General features: G+C 33.7%; 1 protein-coding gene across 2 annotated transcripts in view; it reads left to right on the forward strand.

The window, feature by feature from the left end:
• The window catches only part of LOC121374054 (coiled-coil and C2 domain-containing protein 1-like), a 44,073-nt gene that overhangs the window by 11,536 nt on the left and 17,897 nt on the right, over positions 1-14,640 (forward strand). For both annotated transcript variants that reach the window (XM_041500947.1, XM_041500948.1), the window contains exons 5-20: positions 426-588; positions 1,073-1,279; positions 2,140-2,255; positions 2,885-2,969; positions 3,642-3,767; positions 4,376-4,524; positions 5,601-5,673; positions 6,536-6,805; positions 7,887-8,029; positions 8,697-8,753; positions 10,066-10,197; positions 11,042-11,100; positions 11,774-11,890; positions 12,949-13,022; positions 13,900-13,955; positions 14,495-14,546. In XM_041500947.1, the coding sequence (XP_041356881.1) occupies positions 426-588; positions 1,073-1,279; positions 2,140-2,255; positions 2,885-2,969; positions 3,642-3,767; positions 4,376-4,524; positions 5,601-5,673; positions 6,536-6,805; positions 7,887-8,029; positions 8,697-8,753; positions 10,066-10,197; positions 11,042-11,100; positions 11,774-11,890; positions 12,949-13,022; positions 13,900-13,955; positions 14,495-14,546 (1,879 nt within the window). The remainder of the gene's footprint in view (positions 1-425; positions 589-1,072; positions 1,280-2,139; positions 2,256-2,884; positions 2,970-3,641; positions 3,768-4,375; positions 4,525-5,600; positions 5,674-6,535; positions 6,806-7,886; positions 8,030-8,696; positions 8,754-10,065; positions 10,198-11,041; positions 11,101-11,773; positions 11,891-12,948; positions 13,023-13,899; positions 13,956-14,494; positions 14,547-14,640) is intronic.

The raw sequence follows: 14,640 nt of genomic DNA on the forward strand, positions 1-14,640 counted from the left end.
GAGACCTAATCAAAGCGGAGATGACTCAACAGAGGCTTAAAGGTGAGTACAATTTATCATTTTATCCATGCAGTTATGATAATATCTTTCGTTCTTCTGTATTTTAAAGACACTTTTTATTGTTTATTCATTTACATTGATATACCGAAAACTGGGTGGAGGGGAATTATTGTTTATAAATTTTGCACCATTTGCCTTAGGTTGCAAGATTTATATGCACATTTTATATTAATTTGAGATATGCATTACAGATATCAACATTTGTTTGTGAAATTTACATGTTTCAAACATGCTGAAGGGCATATTTGTGAAAAAAGCACATGACGTGATATTCTCATCCTGTTCACAGTACGTAAAATTTTTGTTTCCTTGTGTAACTGACAATAATGTCGTATGTAGTTCATATTATGTTATGCCACTTTCAGACTCTGAATGAACTGTTGAAGAAAGCCCAGAGTGGTCGGTTTGTTGAAGAAAGTGATATCCCTCCAGCTGTAGCAGTGAGTTCGGCCACCCCATCTCCCTTACACACACCACACACAGAGCAACCCCCGGAGCCTCACGTTTCACCTGTTAAAAGACCTCCAGGTAACATTACTCAGTACAGATTATTTTTTACAAAACAGATCACTGAATGGCACAGGCCACCCACCCACTGGAGGGCAAAAATGTAAATAAAATTGTCCTCCCCCACCAGAGGTTGTGACCCCCCTACTCTAGATATTGTTTCTTACTGACTATTAACTTTTGTCTAAAGTGTATTCTCCATGAATGTTTAGTTGCTATTTTGTTGCATAAAAGTTTGTAACAAAAATGTATCATTCCAGCCAGTGCACCATGACTGGTATATCAAAGGCTACCCTGTCTGTGGTATGGTGCATATAAAAGATCCCTTGCTGCTAATTGGAAAGAATAGCCCATTGCCTGGCAGCAGCGGATTTCCTCTTTCATTATCTGAGTGGTCCATAACCATATGTCTGACACCATATAACCGTAATTAAAATATGTTGAGTGCGTCGTTAAATAAAAAACATGCCTTCTTTCCTAGTATCATGTACTTTAACGTTTGTAGAACCTTCATCAGTTCAGTCATCAGTTTCTCCAAGCCCTCCCAAAGTGCCTGCCCCAGTGCTGCATCCTGTGAGTGTTCCTCCCTCAGCCAAGGCACCAACACCTGAACCAAGGACAGGTCATGTTACCACTGACTCCTCTCACACTGCAGCAGCAACACCGGCCACTCCATCATCAGAGAAAACCAGCGGATCTCTCTCATCATCAGGTATAATGTTGACATCGGTGATGTTATGTTTTTTTGAATGTGTTTTTTTTTTTTTTTTTTTTTGCCACAAACATGTAACACAGAGACAAAGATATATTTGTGTTAGAACATCACAAATGTATGGAGTTAATAATAAGAGATGAATGGTGAAGTATTTCCATTTCGGTATAGATCAACTTGACAACTTGACGTGTGTAAAACTTTCTGTCAGTTGAGCTATCTAGGTATCACCCGAGCCCGGAGTACCCAGACCCTGCAGTGCCATTTTTGGGTCCTACACTTGGCAAACACCTATAATCGTAAGTGTGAAATGGGTGGAACTCTGTGCTTATGGCCATACACCTCTCCATTGAGCCTAGCGATGCACATTGATAACCTTCAGGGCTAGAACCGAGTAAGCAGAACATTTTGCCAAATCATCTAATATTTAAACTTCAAAAATTGCAAAAACTCAGTTATTTTCTAATTAAATAACAGTTATTACATGAAATTTAAACATCAAATGAAAGTAATATTCACAAATTGTTGGTGATTGGTGAGTGCCAGAGCTAGCCCAGATATTACATGTTGCTGATACTCTATAATACATACAGGTACATCCTGAAAACTGTGTGATGGTTTTACTATGTCCATGTTAGAGACCTAAGATGTCAAATACTTTTGATATGCCAATTTTCATTGCCAAAGTGAATTCAACATTATGAGTATGCAAAATTCTTGAGATTTATTGATATCTGTGTCATGTCTTTTTATTTAAGCATGTTTGAAATAAATTATTTGTTTGAATTTTTATGATGCTGGTGCATACTTGCTTTAGTTTCTAAATGAATTGTTTTTTAAAAATCTTCATTGCTCTTTAGATTCTGAAACCCGCAAGATGTTAGTAACACGTCGAGACCAGTATAGACATGCAGCTGTTGAGGCAAAGAAAAATAATGATATGAAAACTGCAGCTAAATATGTCAAGATATTAAAGGTATTTAGAAAATAACTAACAAGCTCTGAGGAAATTACTGTTACAAATTAATAAACATTATGAACCTAAGCCTTTGGCCAGGATTTACAACATTAATTCATGATGGACAGATAATATGTAATTTCTCATAGTCGGTTGGTTATTCTCTTTATTACACTTTGTCATTTTTAACTCCTTTTTTTGTTTTTTCTTAATATAAAAATCCTTTGGGTTTCTAAAGCAATTTCATGTCATTACGTCATATATCCGAAGGCAACTATATACATTATATGTATACCACAAAAGATAATACAAGGAATGTAGTTGGCTGAAACGACTTGTTATGTCATGGTATAGTGCCATTCTTTTTGCTACCTAATTAGTACAATACAAAATGCATGTATGTGCGCATTAGAAAATATTTTTAAAAATTGGTGTAAATATTCCTGGTATTTTGTTTAGATCGTATAACATATGTTTAGACAGTGAAGAGCCAACCAAATGATTTTAAGCTAATGAATCAGTGGCTTTAGAAGCAAAATGCAATTGTGGAATAATTTTGGGTTTTCTTGCATATCGTGAGCTTTCAACAATAAACTAAATAATTATAACACTTGATTAGTTGTCACATATGTTTTGTTTCCAAACAGCAATTTGATGGTGTAATACAAGCTGTGGAAGAAGGAAACCCTATTGATCTGTCAAAGATGCCTCCCCCTCCCCCTGGCGTTGGTGGTAAGTGGATCAACTTTTTATTGCTTTGTAAAGCTTGTAGGTTCCCTTGGTGGACCCATTAGGCTTTTATCCATCCCATCCACGTGCCCCTCAGTTGGTACATAAGAAGTGGTATGTGCTGTCATGTTTGTGGGAAAATGCATATCCCTTGCTGTAGAGAATGCATGTAGCAAGAATCTTCTGAAGAATATGTACACACCAGGCAAGTTCTCTACCACTGCAACACTTCTATTCATTCATTCCATTCATTCCATTCATTCCATTCATTCATTCATTCATTCATTCATTCATTCATTCATTTCATTCATTCATTTCATTTCATTCATTCATTCATTCATTTCATTCATTCATTCATTCATTCATTCATTCATTCATTCATTCATTCATTCATCCATCCATCCATCCATCCATCCATCCATCCATCCATCCATCATTCATCCATTCATTCATTCATTCATTCATTCATTCATTCATTCATTCATTCATTCATTCATTCATTCATTCATTCATTCATTCATTCATCCATCCATTCATTCATTGAAGATCAGAATATATTTGTCAAATATCATGGTTTTTTGTGTTTGAATAAGCATTATTAAATTCTAATAACCTGTTTTACTGTATGACTGTTGAATATAACATCACAAATAACCTCTTTGGGATTTTACTCAGGTGCACCATCAATGGCAAAGGAAGTTGCTGCTCCTTCACAACCCAGAGTTGAAGGATCAGCTCGCCAAGGCTCTCCACCTGAAGAGTCAGAACCAGACTATATGCCACCAGCACCTACTGCTGAAGGTGAGTGATGCTCTGTAGACATCTTGTAACCTAAGCCATGGCTGTAGACTACTATCTGTTATACACATAGAGGTAGTTTCACACTGTGTGTTTTATAGTCATGATTTCAAACTTACTGGGAACATTTTTTTTTCTTAAAATTTTCATAATTAGTGACAGTTGCTGATCAGTTTTAAAAAGTGACTAGCATCTATTGTTTAACATTTGAGATTTGTGTAGTGATCTGTAAAACTTGCATAGCAAATCACGATGCAGTACTGAACAACATGTTTCCCTACATATAATCAAGGTGTTTTATCAGAACAATTTCACGATTGCACACTTCAATCTGAAAACAATTTAATGTTTTTAAAAGAAAGTAAAAATACTCAAATGATTATAATTATTGAAATTCTTTTTATAATGTGTAATCTACTTTCTTATTAGAATTCTGTGTTCTGAGTTACGACAATGAGCTGTGATTTATAGGCTATGATTTTCTACCTTTTTATAATTAGTATAATCTAGATTTTACTCACATTAGACTCGTTTAGTACTGCTGTACAGAAATACGTGGCCTATTTATTGAAATTACTAGTTGTACTGTTATTATTATGTTAATTTTGTAGAAGAGAAAAAGATATTTAATGCCCCTGATGCACCAAAGTCCGTAGAGGAAGCTTTACAGCAACGTCTTGAAAAATACAAATCTGTTGAAGCAGAGTCTAAGAATGCTGGCGAATCGGGCAAGGCCAGGAGAATGGGAAGAATAGTGAAGGTAAAACACACGGTTATAACCCATTTTAGTTAGTAACCCATTTAAGTCATTAACCCATTAGAAGTCGTAAGCAAGTGGGTAACCCTTTGGAGGCAGTAACTTATTAGGGTTAAAGTTTAAAGTTTGTTTTGTTTAATAATACCATTTGAGCTCATTGATTTATTAATCATTGTCTATTGGATGTCATACATTTGGTAATTATGACATATAGTCTTAAAGAGGAAACCCGCTACATTTTTCCATTAGTAGCAAGGGATAGCACATACCACAGCCTTTGATATACAAGTTGTGGTGCACTGGCTGGAACGAGAAATAGCCCAATGGGCCCACAGATGAGGATCGATCCCAGACCGACCGCACATCAGGCAAAAGCTTTACCACTGTGCTGTGTCCCAACCCTAACTCATTAGAGGTATTAGATGTGGTAATCTATTAGACATAGTGACCTATTAGAGTATGTATCCCATTATAGTCTTTTAACTTATTAGATGTTGCTGCCGTCAGAGGTACATGTAGTAACCCATCAGAGGCAGAAACCCATTAGTGACCTATTAGAGTCTGTATCTCATTATAGTCTTTAACCTATTAGATGTTGCAAGCCATCAGAGGCAGTAGCCCATTAGATTACTGTGACCAATTAAGATGGTAACACCTGAGATTCTTTAACCCATTAAAGTCTGTAACCTATCAGAGGTGGTAACTCATTAAGAGACGGTAACCCACTGAAGTTTGTAGCATTCACCAGTTAGTTTTATCATACAAGAGGAATACTATAGGCATTAATAAATTAAGAAACCATCATTATAACATTTAAGAAATAGGATTGGAGGAAACACATTAAATACCTGAAGTGTTTTCGTCAAATATAACCATCCCCATCAATGGAAATAATATTTTTATATCAGTTACTAAATGAAACAATATTTTGAATGTAATGTTATATTATTACCCATTATTAAAGCTTGTACATACTTTTTAGCCAGGTACAATCATAAATATTGAATAACATGTTATTTTTTTAAAGATGTGTAACCGTTGATATTTGTATAAAATAAAAATGTCATTGATTTTTTCAGCAATATCAGGATGCCATCAAGGCCTACAAGGCTGGCAGAAATATTGATTTTGATGAATTACCAACACCACCAGGTTACTAGTCTTTTATTCTTTGTTAACTGGCAGGTTTTACTTATGGGTTTTTTATTGTAAATTGATTAAGTTTAAATATAAATGTGTTTTACAAGGCACAATATTTTATGTGAACCATCATTCTGTTGATATGTTGATTATGCAACTTTAAATTGACGAGAACTGCCAATGGGTTACTTGGTAAACTGTTAAAAGTTTATGAAGGTCACTTTATCAAGTATCACAGAACTTTGCAATAAAATATTTGCACTTTATATTTAAGGAGGAAATATTGTGATTAAAATTTAAGTTCTATGCAAGTTTTGGGAGATTAATTAGGTTACACAAATGTAAATGAACAGTTGGTTACCCAGGTAAAATCATGTGAACTGATATCGGGTTACCTAAGATTTTAAAATATTGCTCCATGTTTCAATCAATATGGACATTTAAAAAACAAAAACATTTAAACATTAACCTGACCACTCACCAGTGGAAGATAAGTGCTTGGCTACATTGAGATGTCCAGACCAATCCATAGGTATCGGGGGGGGGGGGGGGGGGGGGGGGGGGTATAATGGTGGTGGAATGCAATTAGTGAGAAATCAGGTTAAGTATTTATGAAAGGTTTGTTTATTTTTTATTAATACTTGTTTCTAAATTTTATTGAATTAACATTCACAAATGTTTGTTATGTTATTCAAATATTTTTAAAATATGTTCAGTATTGACATTTGTTAGATTTTATTGCAGTAATAATTTATATGTGTAACTTTATTCAGCTCTAGAAACATATGTTCAGTTGTAAAACACAACTTAATTATATGTGTTTTAACACAAAAATTGCCAGTTATAACACAAGTTACTGCTTTTGTATCTGTAGGTTATGCTCCAATCCCATTTGGTTCCAATGCTGCACGTCCTCAAACACTGGCTGCTTCTGGGCCTCAGACTGAAGGTCGAAGGTCACCTCAGCCACAGCAGAAGTCACCTCAACCTCAGCAGAGAGCGCCACAACCTCAGCAGAGAGCACCTCAACCTCCCCAAGCAAGAGCAGCACCGGTTCCAGCAGCAGCACCGGTTCCAGCAGCAGCACCAGTTCCAGCTGCCAGACCAAAGGAATACACTGAACAACAGATCAACAAACTGGCCTGTATGTTGTCACGTCCATTGGCATTTTCAGGAATTAATGAAATGTTTTATTTAACGACGCACTCAACACATTTTATTTACGGTTATATGGCATCGGACATATGGTTAAGGACCACAGATATTGAGAGAGGAAACCTGCTGTCGCCACTACATGGGCTACTCTTTTCGATTAGCAGCAAGTGATCTTTTATATGCATCATCTCACAGACAGGGTAGTACATACCACAGCCTTTGATATGCCAGTCGTGGTGCACTGGCTGGAACGTGAAATAGCCCAGTGGGCCCACCGACTAGGATCAATCCCAGACCGACCACTTATCGAGAGAATGCTTTACCACTGGGCTACGTCCCGCCCCTTGGCATGTTCAGGAGGGCAAACCCTCTCAAAAAATGGTCTCCATTCTACCCTAATACAACTGCATTCATTTAATATTACATGCCAAAACCAGTCTAGGGAGTGAAAGCAAGCACTCAGCTTCCTAAATACATGTATGACTCATTTTTAATATAGACAAATGTAATGGAAAGTAATACAGAAAATATGAGAACTAATTTGACTCACTTTCATACTTTTTCGCCAGGGTTACCATGTCTGATGAGATTGGGAAAATTAGCGCAAGTAAATTATTTCTGGGAAATGTTTTCAGGCCACTGAATGATGCAGTACACCACTGTTAAATTAATTTAGTAAAACAGACATATATTAAATATATATATATTGGGAATATTTACGTAGAAATTGAGAATTTTCAGATTCAGCTTCTTTTGGGAAGGGGCCTATGTTTGGACGCACAGAATGTTTGGACAAATCCCTGATAAGTATTTAATAAATGAGTGTATTTTTATGTTATAACTGAATTCATAATGTTGTGCCTCTTAATTAGTTTATATCTCCACTGCAAAGTAAGAAATGTGATGAGTGCATAATATGCTCCCCCAATAAGAACATTGAACATTTTGGCAATATTTGAACAATAATTTTAAAATCCCACTTTTTCAATGTATTCCTATCCCCTAAAAATACACGCCTATGTCAGTTTACCGAATTAATCATTTTCTTATTTGTGTTTCTCTATTTTCAGCACAAAGGAAGAGCCACTCGTCAAGATCTCAACAGCAGGAAATATTCCTAAGAGAACGATATGCAGAGTTTAAAGAAGCAGCATTAACTGCCAAGAAAAATGCTGACATTGAGCTGGCAAAGAAATATGTTAGACAAATGAAGGTTTGTTACAACAAATCTTACTGGTCATTTCTTGTTAAGACAAGTAACATATGTTATTGGTTATTTCTTGTTGTAGAGACAAACAACAAATATTATTGGTTATTTTTTGTTCAAGAGACAGACAATAAATCTTATTGGTTTTTTCTTGTTGAAGTGACAAACAACATAACTTAGTGGTTATTTCTTGTTGTATAGACAGACAACATATCTTATTTTTTGTTGTAGAAACACAACATATCTTATTGGTTATTTATTGTTGAAGAGACAAACAACATATCTATCTGTTAATATAAAGGGTTTTTTATAACCCACAATTAACTGTGTATTATGTCCATGGGTTTCATTCAGTTATTAATAAGTAGTGATCTGGCCATGTGCTTATAATTCTTTAAAGTCCAGAGCCAAGACTTTAATAAAGTCTTGCTCAAACATATGGCATACAGTTAAAATCGGAAAACTTTGCTAAACTTTTAAATCAGGACATTAAGATTTTATAAATACCATCCCTGATTGGTTATAAGTGAAATCTTTATTTTGCATAGGTTAAATGTTTTATGAGAGATTTTGCATTTACAAATAAAAAAATATTTGCTGAGGTTAAAAAAATTTTTTGGAGAAGTTTTGCATTTCTGATTTGAAAAAGATTTGATTTCTGTTCTTGTTTTAGGGATTGGAGCCCATGATACTAGCTTGTGAAGGTGGACTTCCAGTTGACTTGTGTCAGGTAGTGTGGATACAGTAATTCAGATAAAGTAAAGCCATTAACATTTTAGAAATTGGTAGAATTTTAGAAAAGTTTATTAAAGCAACTGACCCAAGTTTCTGATATATATATCTGGGGCTTAATTCACTAAAAGGATGTTTTGTTGTCTAGCAGAGCCTAAAAGATCTTTGTGAATTAGGCCCTGGTTCCCATTCCATGAAAGAATCATAGGTAAGGTTAATTGTAGTGACTTAAAGCAAGTTTTATGGCTGGCACACATAAATTTTACAGTCATTCAAAAAGGCAACCTTACGGTAGTTGTAAGTGCCCCTTTAACAATTAAAATCTTCTTTGCGAATTAAGTGTGAATTAGTTGAATAATAAATGGTTACTGACTATTCGGAACATCTTGAATGTATTCATTGGTATCAGACATCCATGAAGTAACTTTGTCAGTTTGTTTAATAAGCAATAATTGCAGAATTTATAAGACATGAGAGTTATCTCCCTTACTTTCGTGTGACGGTTGTATGGCCTAGAATGTTTTTCAGAAAAGGTATTTGGTATATATTGGATCCATTTTCACACAGAAAAATCATCAAATCATCATTTAACTGTCATTTGACATCCACATTAGTTGGTTACAGCTGCCTCGTATCAGTTGTAAATTTTCACCGTAATTTACAAAACAATAAGCTATGCCTTATCATGAAATGGGCTGGCAGTCGTAGAGAAAATTAAGGTCATAATGGTAAGTATTTACGACGATAGTAGTGCTAAGATTGCTTCGTGGAACAGGGCCCTGTTATTCGTAAAATGCATTTTGAGCAACCATAGACACAAGAACAGTCAGAAACCCATTAGTTGCTAAACTTCATAAGATGGACAAGAAGTTGTATGTAACGTATTAAATTTAAAAATAAAAATAGCTTTAATTAATCAACTGAAAATATTTTACACTGGCTAATACGAAGTAGGAGCATTGCTCTTAATATTTTGCACCTTATTTGTTTCACTCATTTGATATTCAGTCTGCAGTCCTGTGTATATTTATGTATTGTGAATACAAATACAGTACATGCAATAAATATTATAGGGGGGAAACAAGACATGCTGTATATATATATGCTAAGAATAGTATTTAGTCTTTTTCTGATTATTGTCTTTGTTGCGACAGTAAAACTACTCCAGCGGCCACCTCTGTTATGGAGACACTTGTCTTTAGAGAACGTTGTATAGTGCACACACATATCTGCTTAACACTGACATGTTTGACTGTTCATTTTTTGGGGGGTATTTTGCTGTCTGTTCATGCATTTGCTAACATCATTAGGTGCCACCGTCACCGAACCAGCCCAACGAGGCCGACCGGTTTATAATTGTCTCCCCTGATGACTGCGTGCCGACTGGAGACAGGACGGAGGTGTTCACGAAGTTAGAAAATGAATTAAAGAAGCAAATGAGGGTTTGTTTGTTTTCTTTCAATCATGCTGGATTTGTTTGGGGGTTGTTTTTTTTTTTTTACAGAAGTAATGATAATGTCTTGCAACCTTGATTATTTTGTTATTAAAATGACTTGATTAATAAAAGATGATTTGCTCACTAAATAGACAATTTGCTTATATAATTTATGATTTATTTATAAAAATTACCGTCTGGATAATGAGTTGGTTGAAAAAATGCCATTATTTTGACATATACATGTATATCAGGAAATGACAATCAAACACTGTTTACTTTCTTCTGTAGAGAAGTAGATAATGTTATTTCTTTTAGTGTTTTTAAACAAGCAAACTAGTGTGTATTATAAATGATATTAAATTATAAAAATGGTGAAAGAGCAGTAGTATTTTATATGTTACCAAGTGAACAAATAATTGTAGTATTCCTGGATGAAGTCACAATGACATTTCTCACCGGAATATATCCAACTGATTCCTGCTTCATTCTTACTTCATTACGTCTGTAACATAAAAGAACAGACAGCATAGCACATACCACAGCTTTTGATATACCAGTCATGGGGCACTGGTTGGGACAGGAAAAAATGCAATGAGAGAATGGGTCCACCGATCCTTCAACCCAAGCACCTCACACTGTAATTGTATAATCACTGGTAACCTAGCTTTTTAGCAAGGGAGAGATCTTACATCTAGGAGGTTTTTTTAATTACATCCAGAACACTGGTATATTATATGCTTTTGCTTTCTATATGAACTATGCTTTAACAAAATTTACTTTAAATTAATTTTTTTACAAAATTCTTATTATGGCTGTTCACTAACTCTGTTGCCTACTACTGTTTTCAGACCTGTGCAACAAACTCACAACACTTCAACAAGCTAGGTGATGTGGCATCTGCGTCAAGGTAAACGTTTTTCTCATCTTATTATTATTAACGGGTAACTTAAAATACATTAAAGTGTAATATTTAACATCTATATATTATAATTAAATCAATTGTACCTGCTTCATAACCAGATAACATCCTTAATTGAATTCAGAATTATTTTTTAAAATTATTATTATTTTAAAATTAAAAAAAACAAAAACATTTGATACTCATAAAAAAACCTTTTATTAGCACAGTACAATTGAGTGGGGTTGTTTTTATTCTCCAGTGAATTATCTTGCTTGTAAAATTTCTTTTATGTATGTGCTATTGTTGTTATATCTGACCTACATGTATTAATGACAACCAGTCATTTGGGGACCATTCACAATTATCTACATTTTTACACACATACACTAAAGGGGAAAGAAGTTTATACCTGTGTATGTTTTTCAAACAAAAACATTGATAAAAATATTCCTTACAACATCAACTTTTTTATGTATATACTCGTTAAAACATTGATAATTTTGCATGACCATTTATTGAATTTTTTTATCAATTGTTACAGATTATCTGGAATTTATGATCACAGTTATGCACATGTGGGAATGTTAGCTTATCATATAAGATGCAGTTGTTTTGGAGTGGTTTTTTAAAATGTTTTAATGAAAGTTGCCATTGTGATCATTATGTTTTTTAATTACAGATTTAAAAAAATGGAAGACAATTGTAGAAAAGATCTTGATGCCTTAAAAAATGCGTTACTCCATGGTGATCCAGTACCAAAGTTTCACTATGAAACAAAAAGTTATTCTGTAGTCAGGTTGGTTTTTTAGTCAGTTTACATTCTGCTAGCATTCAATAGTACTCAAGTTTCCAACATAGTCAGCAAAATATATGGATATTACTTCTAGCTTTGTTAGGGACATTTTCCATTTGTTAAGTGTCTGTTGCAGCATGGGTACAGTGCCGCTTGTATAAAAACACAGATATTTGATAACCATAGAATCCATTTTTAATGCATGAATTTCCACATTCTGCCTTGCACTGCATCAAAAACTGCACATATGGAAAACTGCCAGAAATTAACATCACCAACATTTTTTCTGGAATTCACAATTTTAGCACTACCTGAAAACATTGTCTGTCCTTGGTATTATTTAATGAAAAGTTCAGTTATCGTTTACATTTCAAGACCCTGCAAAATTTTCTTATTCCAATGTTATTTTCATCTCTGCTACTTGCTTGAACTTGTTTATTGGGTTTTAGATGTCTTTTAAGATTCTTTTACCACCTGAAAATAACAAAGCATTTGATTTACTATTAATTCTACCACAGTCTTTGACCAGTTGTGGTGCACTGGTTGGAACGAGAAAAAAAGAATATAAATGTCAGAAATAATATTAATCATTGTACAGTCATTTGGTGTGACTTCGTATTGGTTTGTTATTTGTGCTCTATAGTTCTGGTCAAAGGTTTATAGGAAAAGAAAATACATGATAGGCGGATATGTTGGAAGATCTGTAACTGAACAGCTGCATGAAGCAGTGAATTTTTCTCTCTTTTTTTTGTTTTTTTGTTTAATGACTGGGAACTTTTTTGATGGAAGCTTATTTTAGTATATTTAGACTCAATATTGTTATCATTTTGAGAAGTTATATATGATTCTTAGTAAGATAATATTTTGCTATATTCTAATGGAAAAATATCCTTACAAAATTAAATATTTTCATTACTTTTATAATGCACACATACTGTATGCTTTGTAAGAAGCACCTATTTGGCCATAAAAGACATAAATACATTTTAAACTTAGATTCAAGTAAATTATGTTAACCTTTAAACTTTTGTAATTTACTAGAAATGTTCTTAAATCTTCAGAACAAACACTGAATTAGGAGATGGTGAACTGGAATTCACAGTTATTCGGGGAATACAATATCATCTGCCAAGTGGTAAGCATTTTCTTTTGCCCTTTGATGCAGCCTAACTTGACCCACCATCCAGAAACTCTAATAATCTTGAAGCCTTTGGTTGCTCACTCTGGCCCAGCACCTAAAATTGTCTAGGTACGACTCTGTTGATCAAATATTTACAGTAGTCTGTCCAATTAATTAGACTGAAGTGTTGACCTGTGGTTACAGCACTCACCTGGGGTGTTGTTGGGTGTATATTCTCCCTGGAAATATTTTCAATTGATTTTTCATGTAGCTTAGTTCAAGAAGTTGTTTGTTTTCTGTTCAGTCTACTCTGTATCTTCTATATGGACCTGTTTAATACATTACATAAATAGCACCATCCTGACTGCAAACTGTATGTAATGAAAAAGGTGTGTGTTTATAAAATATTTAAGGTCTACAACAGACACTTGCTGCACCATCATTTTTGCTTCACACGCAACAAATGTAACATATTTTAGTGTTTTCACATCATATCCATATTTTGTAAATGATACTATTTAAAAAAAAATTACAATATTTTCTTCAAACTCCCGATAATGAGATCAGTAATTTTCAAACAAAATAGCAAATTTGAAATGTCGTGCACTCAGTTTTTTTATTATTGGAGAGACATGCAACCTGATATTATTCAATTAAAAAAAACCTATATTATTTTGCACTTAAAAAACAATAATTAAATAAATATACTTACCTTCACCCCTCACAAAATGGTTCCACACTGTTTACATGTACATGTATTTTTCACAATTATAAATAAAATATTAAGTTTTAAGTTTAAAAAGATGAAAGAAAAAAGTACTGTTAAGTTCAACATATCAAAAAATTAATGTGAGATATGGCTTAGCAATAGTATTTTTTGGTTCTATTTTAGGTTTTTCAGAGAAAGATTTGGATACTTATGTAAAATTTGAACTTCCTTATCCTAGTGTGAGTATAACAATGTTTTTGTTTTCTTTCTTTGTATACATTCTTATACATTTATTGACAAATGTGAACCACCTCTTAGTAGACTACAGGTTATGAATAATAAATAATAATCATACAAATATAAGTGTCATACAGAATTTATCGACTTTTTGGGGTAATTCATTATTCCCAAATATATTTAAATGTTTTGGTGCACTCGTGTTCATTTTAAAGTTAAAGTTTGTTTTATTTAAAGTCACCACTAGAGCACATTGATTTATTAATCCCTGGCTATTAGATATAGTCTTAGAGAAAAGTTGCCGAAAAATCCAAATCAGAGAATGGGTCCTGCGAAACAGCACTTCAGCTAGATTCATATTATATAGTTAAATATATATGAATATACATGTATGTCATTGTGTATAGCAACATTTCTGCTGAGAAATTAATAGACTAAGGTGTATTGACACAGTCTTTATGAATTTGTAATTAACATAATTAATTATATATATGCCTGTAGTAAAGCATGCATGCAGTGAATGAGTGATGTGTATTTTCAGGACGAAGCACAAGAAAAGAAATGTGACACTGTTAAAAATACAATAAATCCAGGTACACTTTCTGTTGATTCTACCTCTTTTTACACACAAGCTTATATATATGAAATAACAAACTTGATCATAAAATATTAGGCATCATTTAGACG

The sequence above is a fragment of the Gigantopelta aegis genome, chromosome 6, assembly GCF_016097555.1.
Source record: "Gigantopelta aegis isolate Gae_Host chromosome 6, Gae_host_genome, whole genome shotgun sequence".
NCBI classification, from domain to species: domain Eukaryota; kingdom Metazoa; phylum Mollusca; class Gastropoda; order Neomphalida; family Peltospiridae; genus Gigantopelta; species Gigantopelta aegis.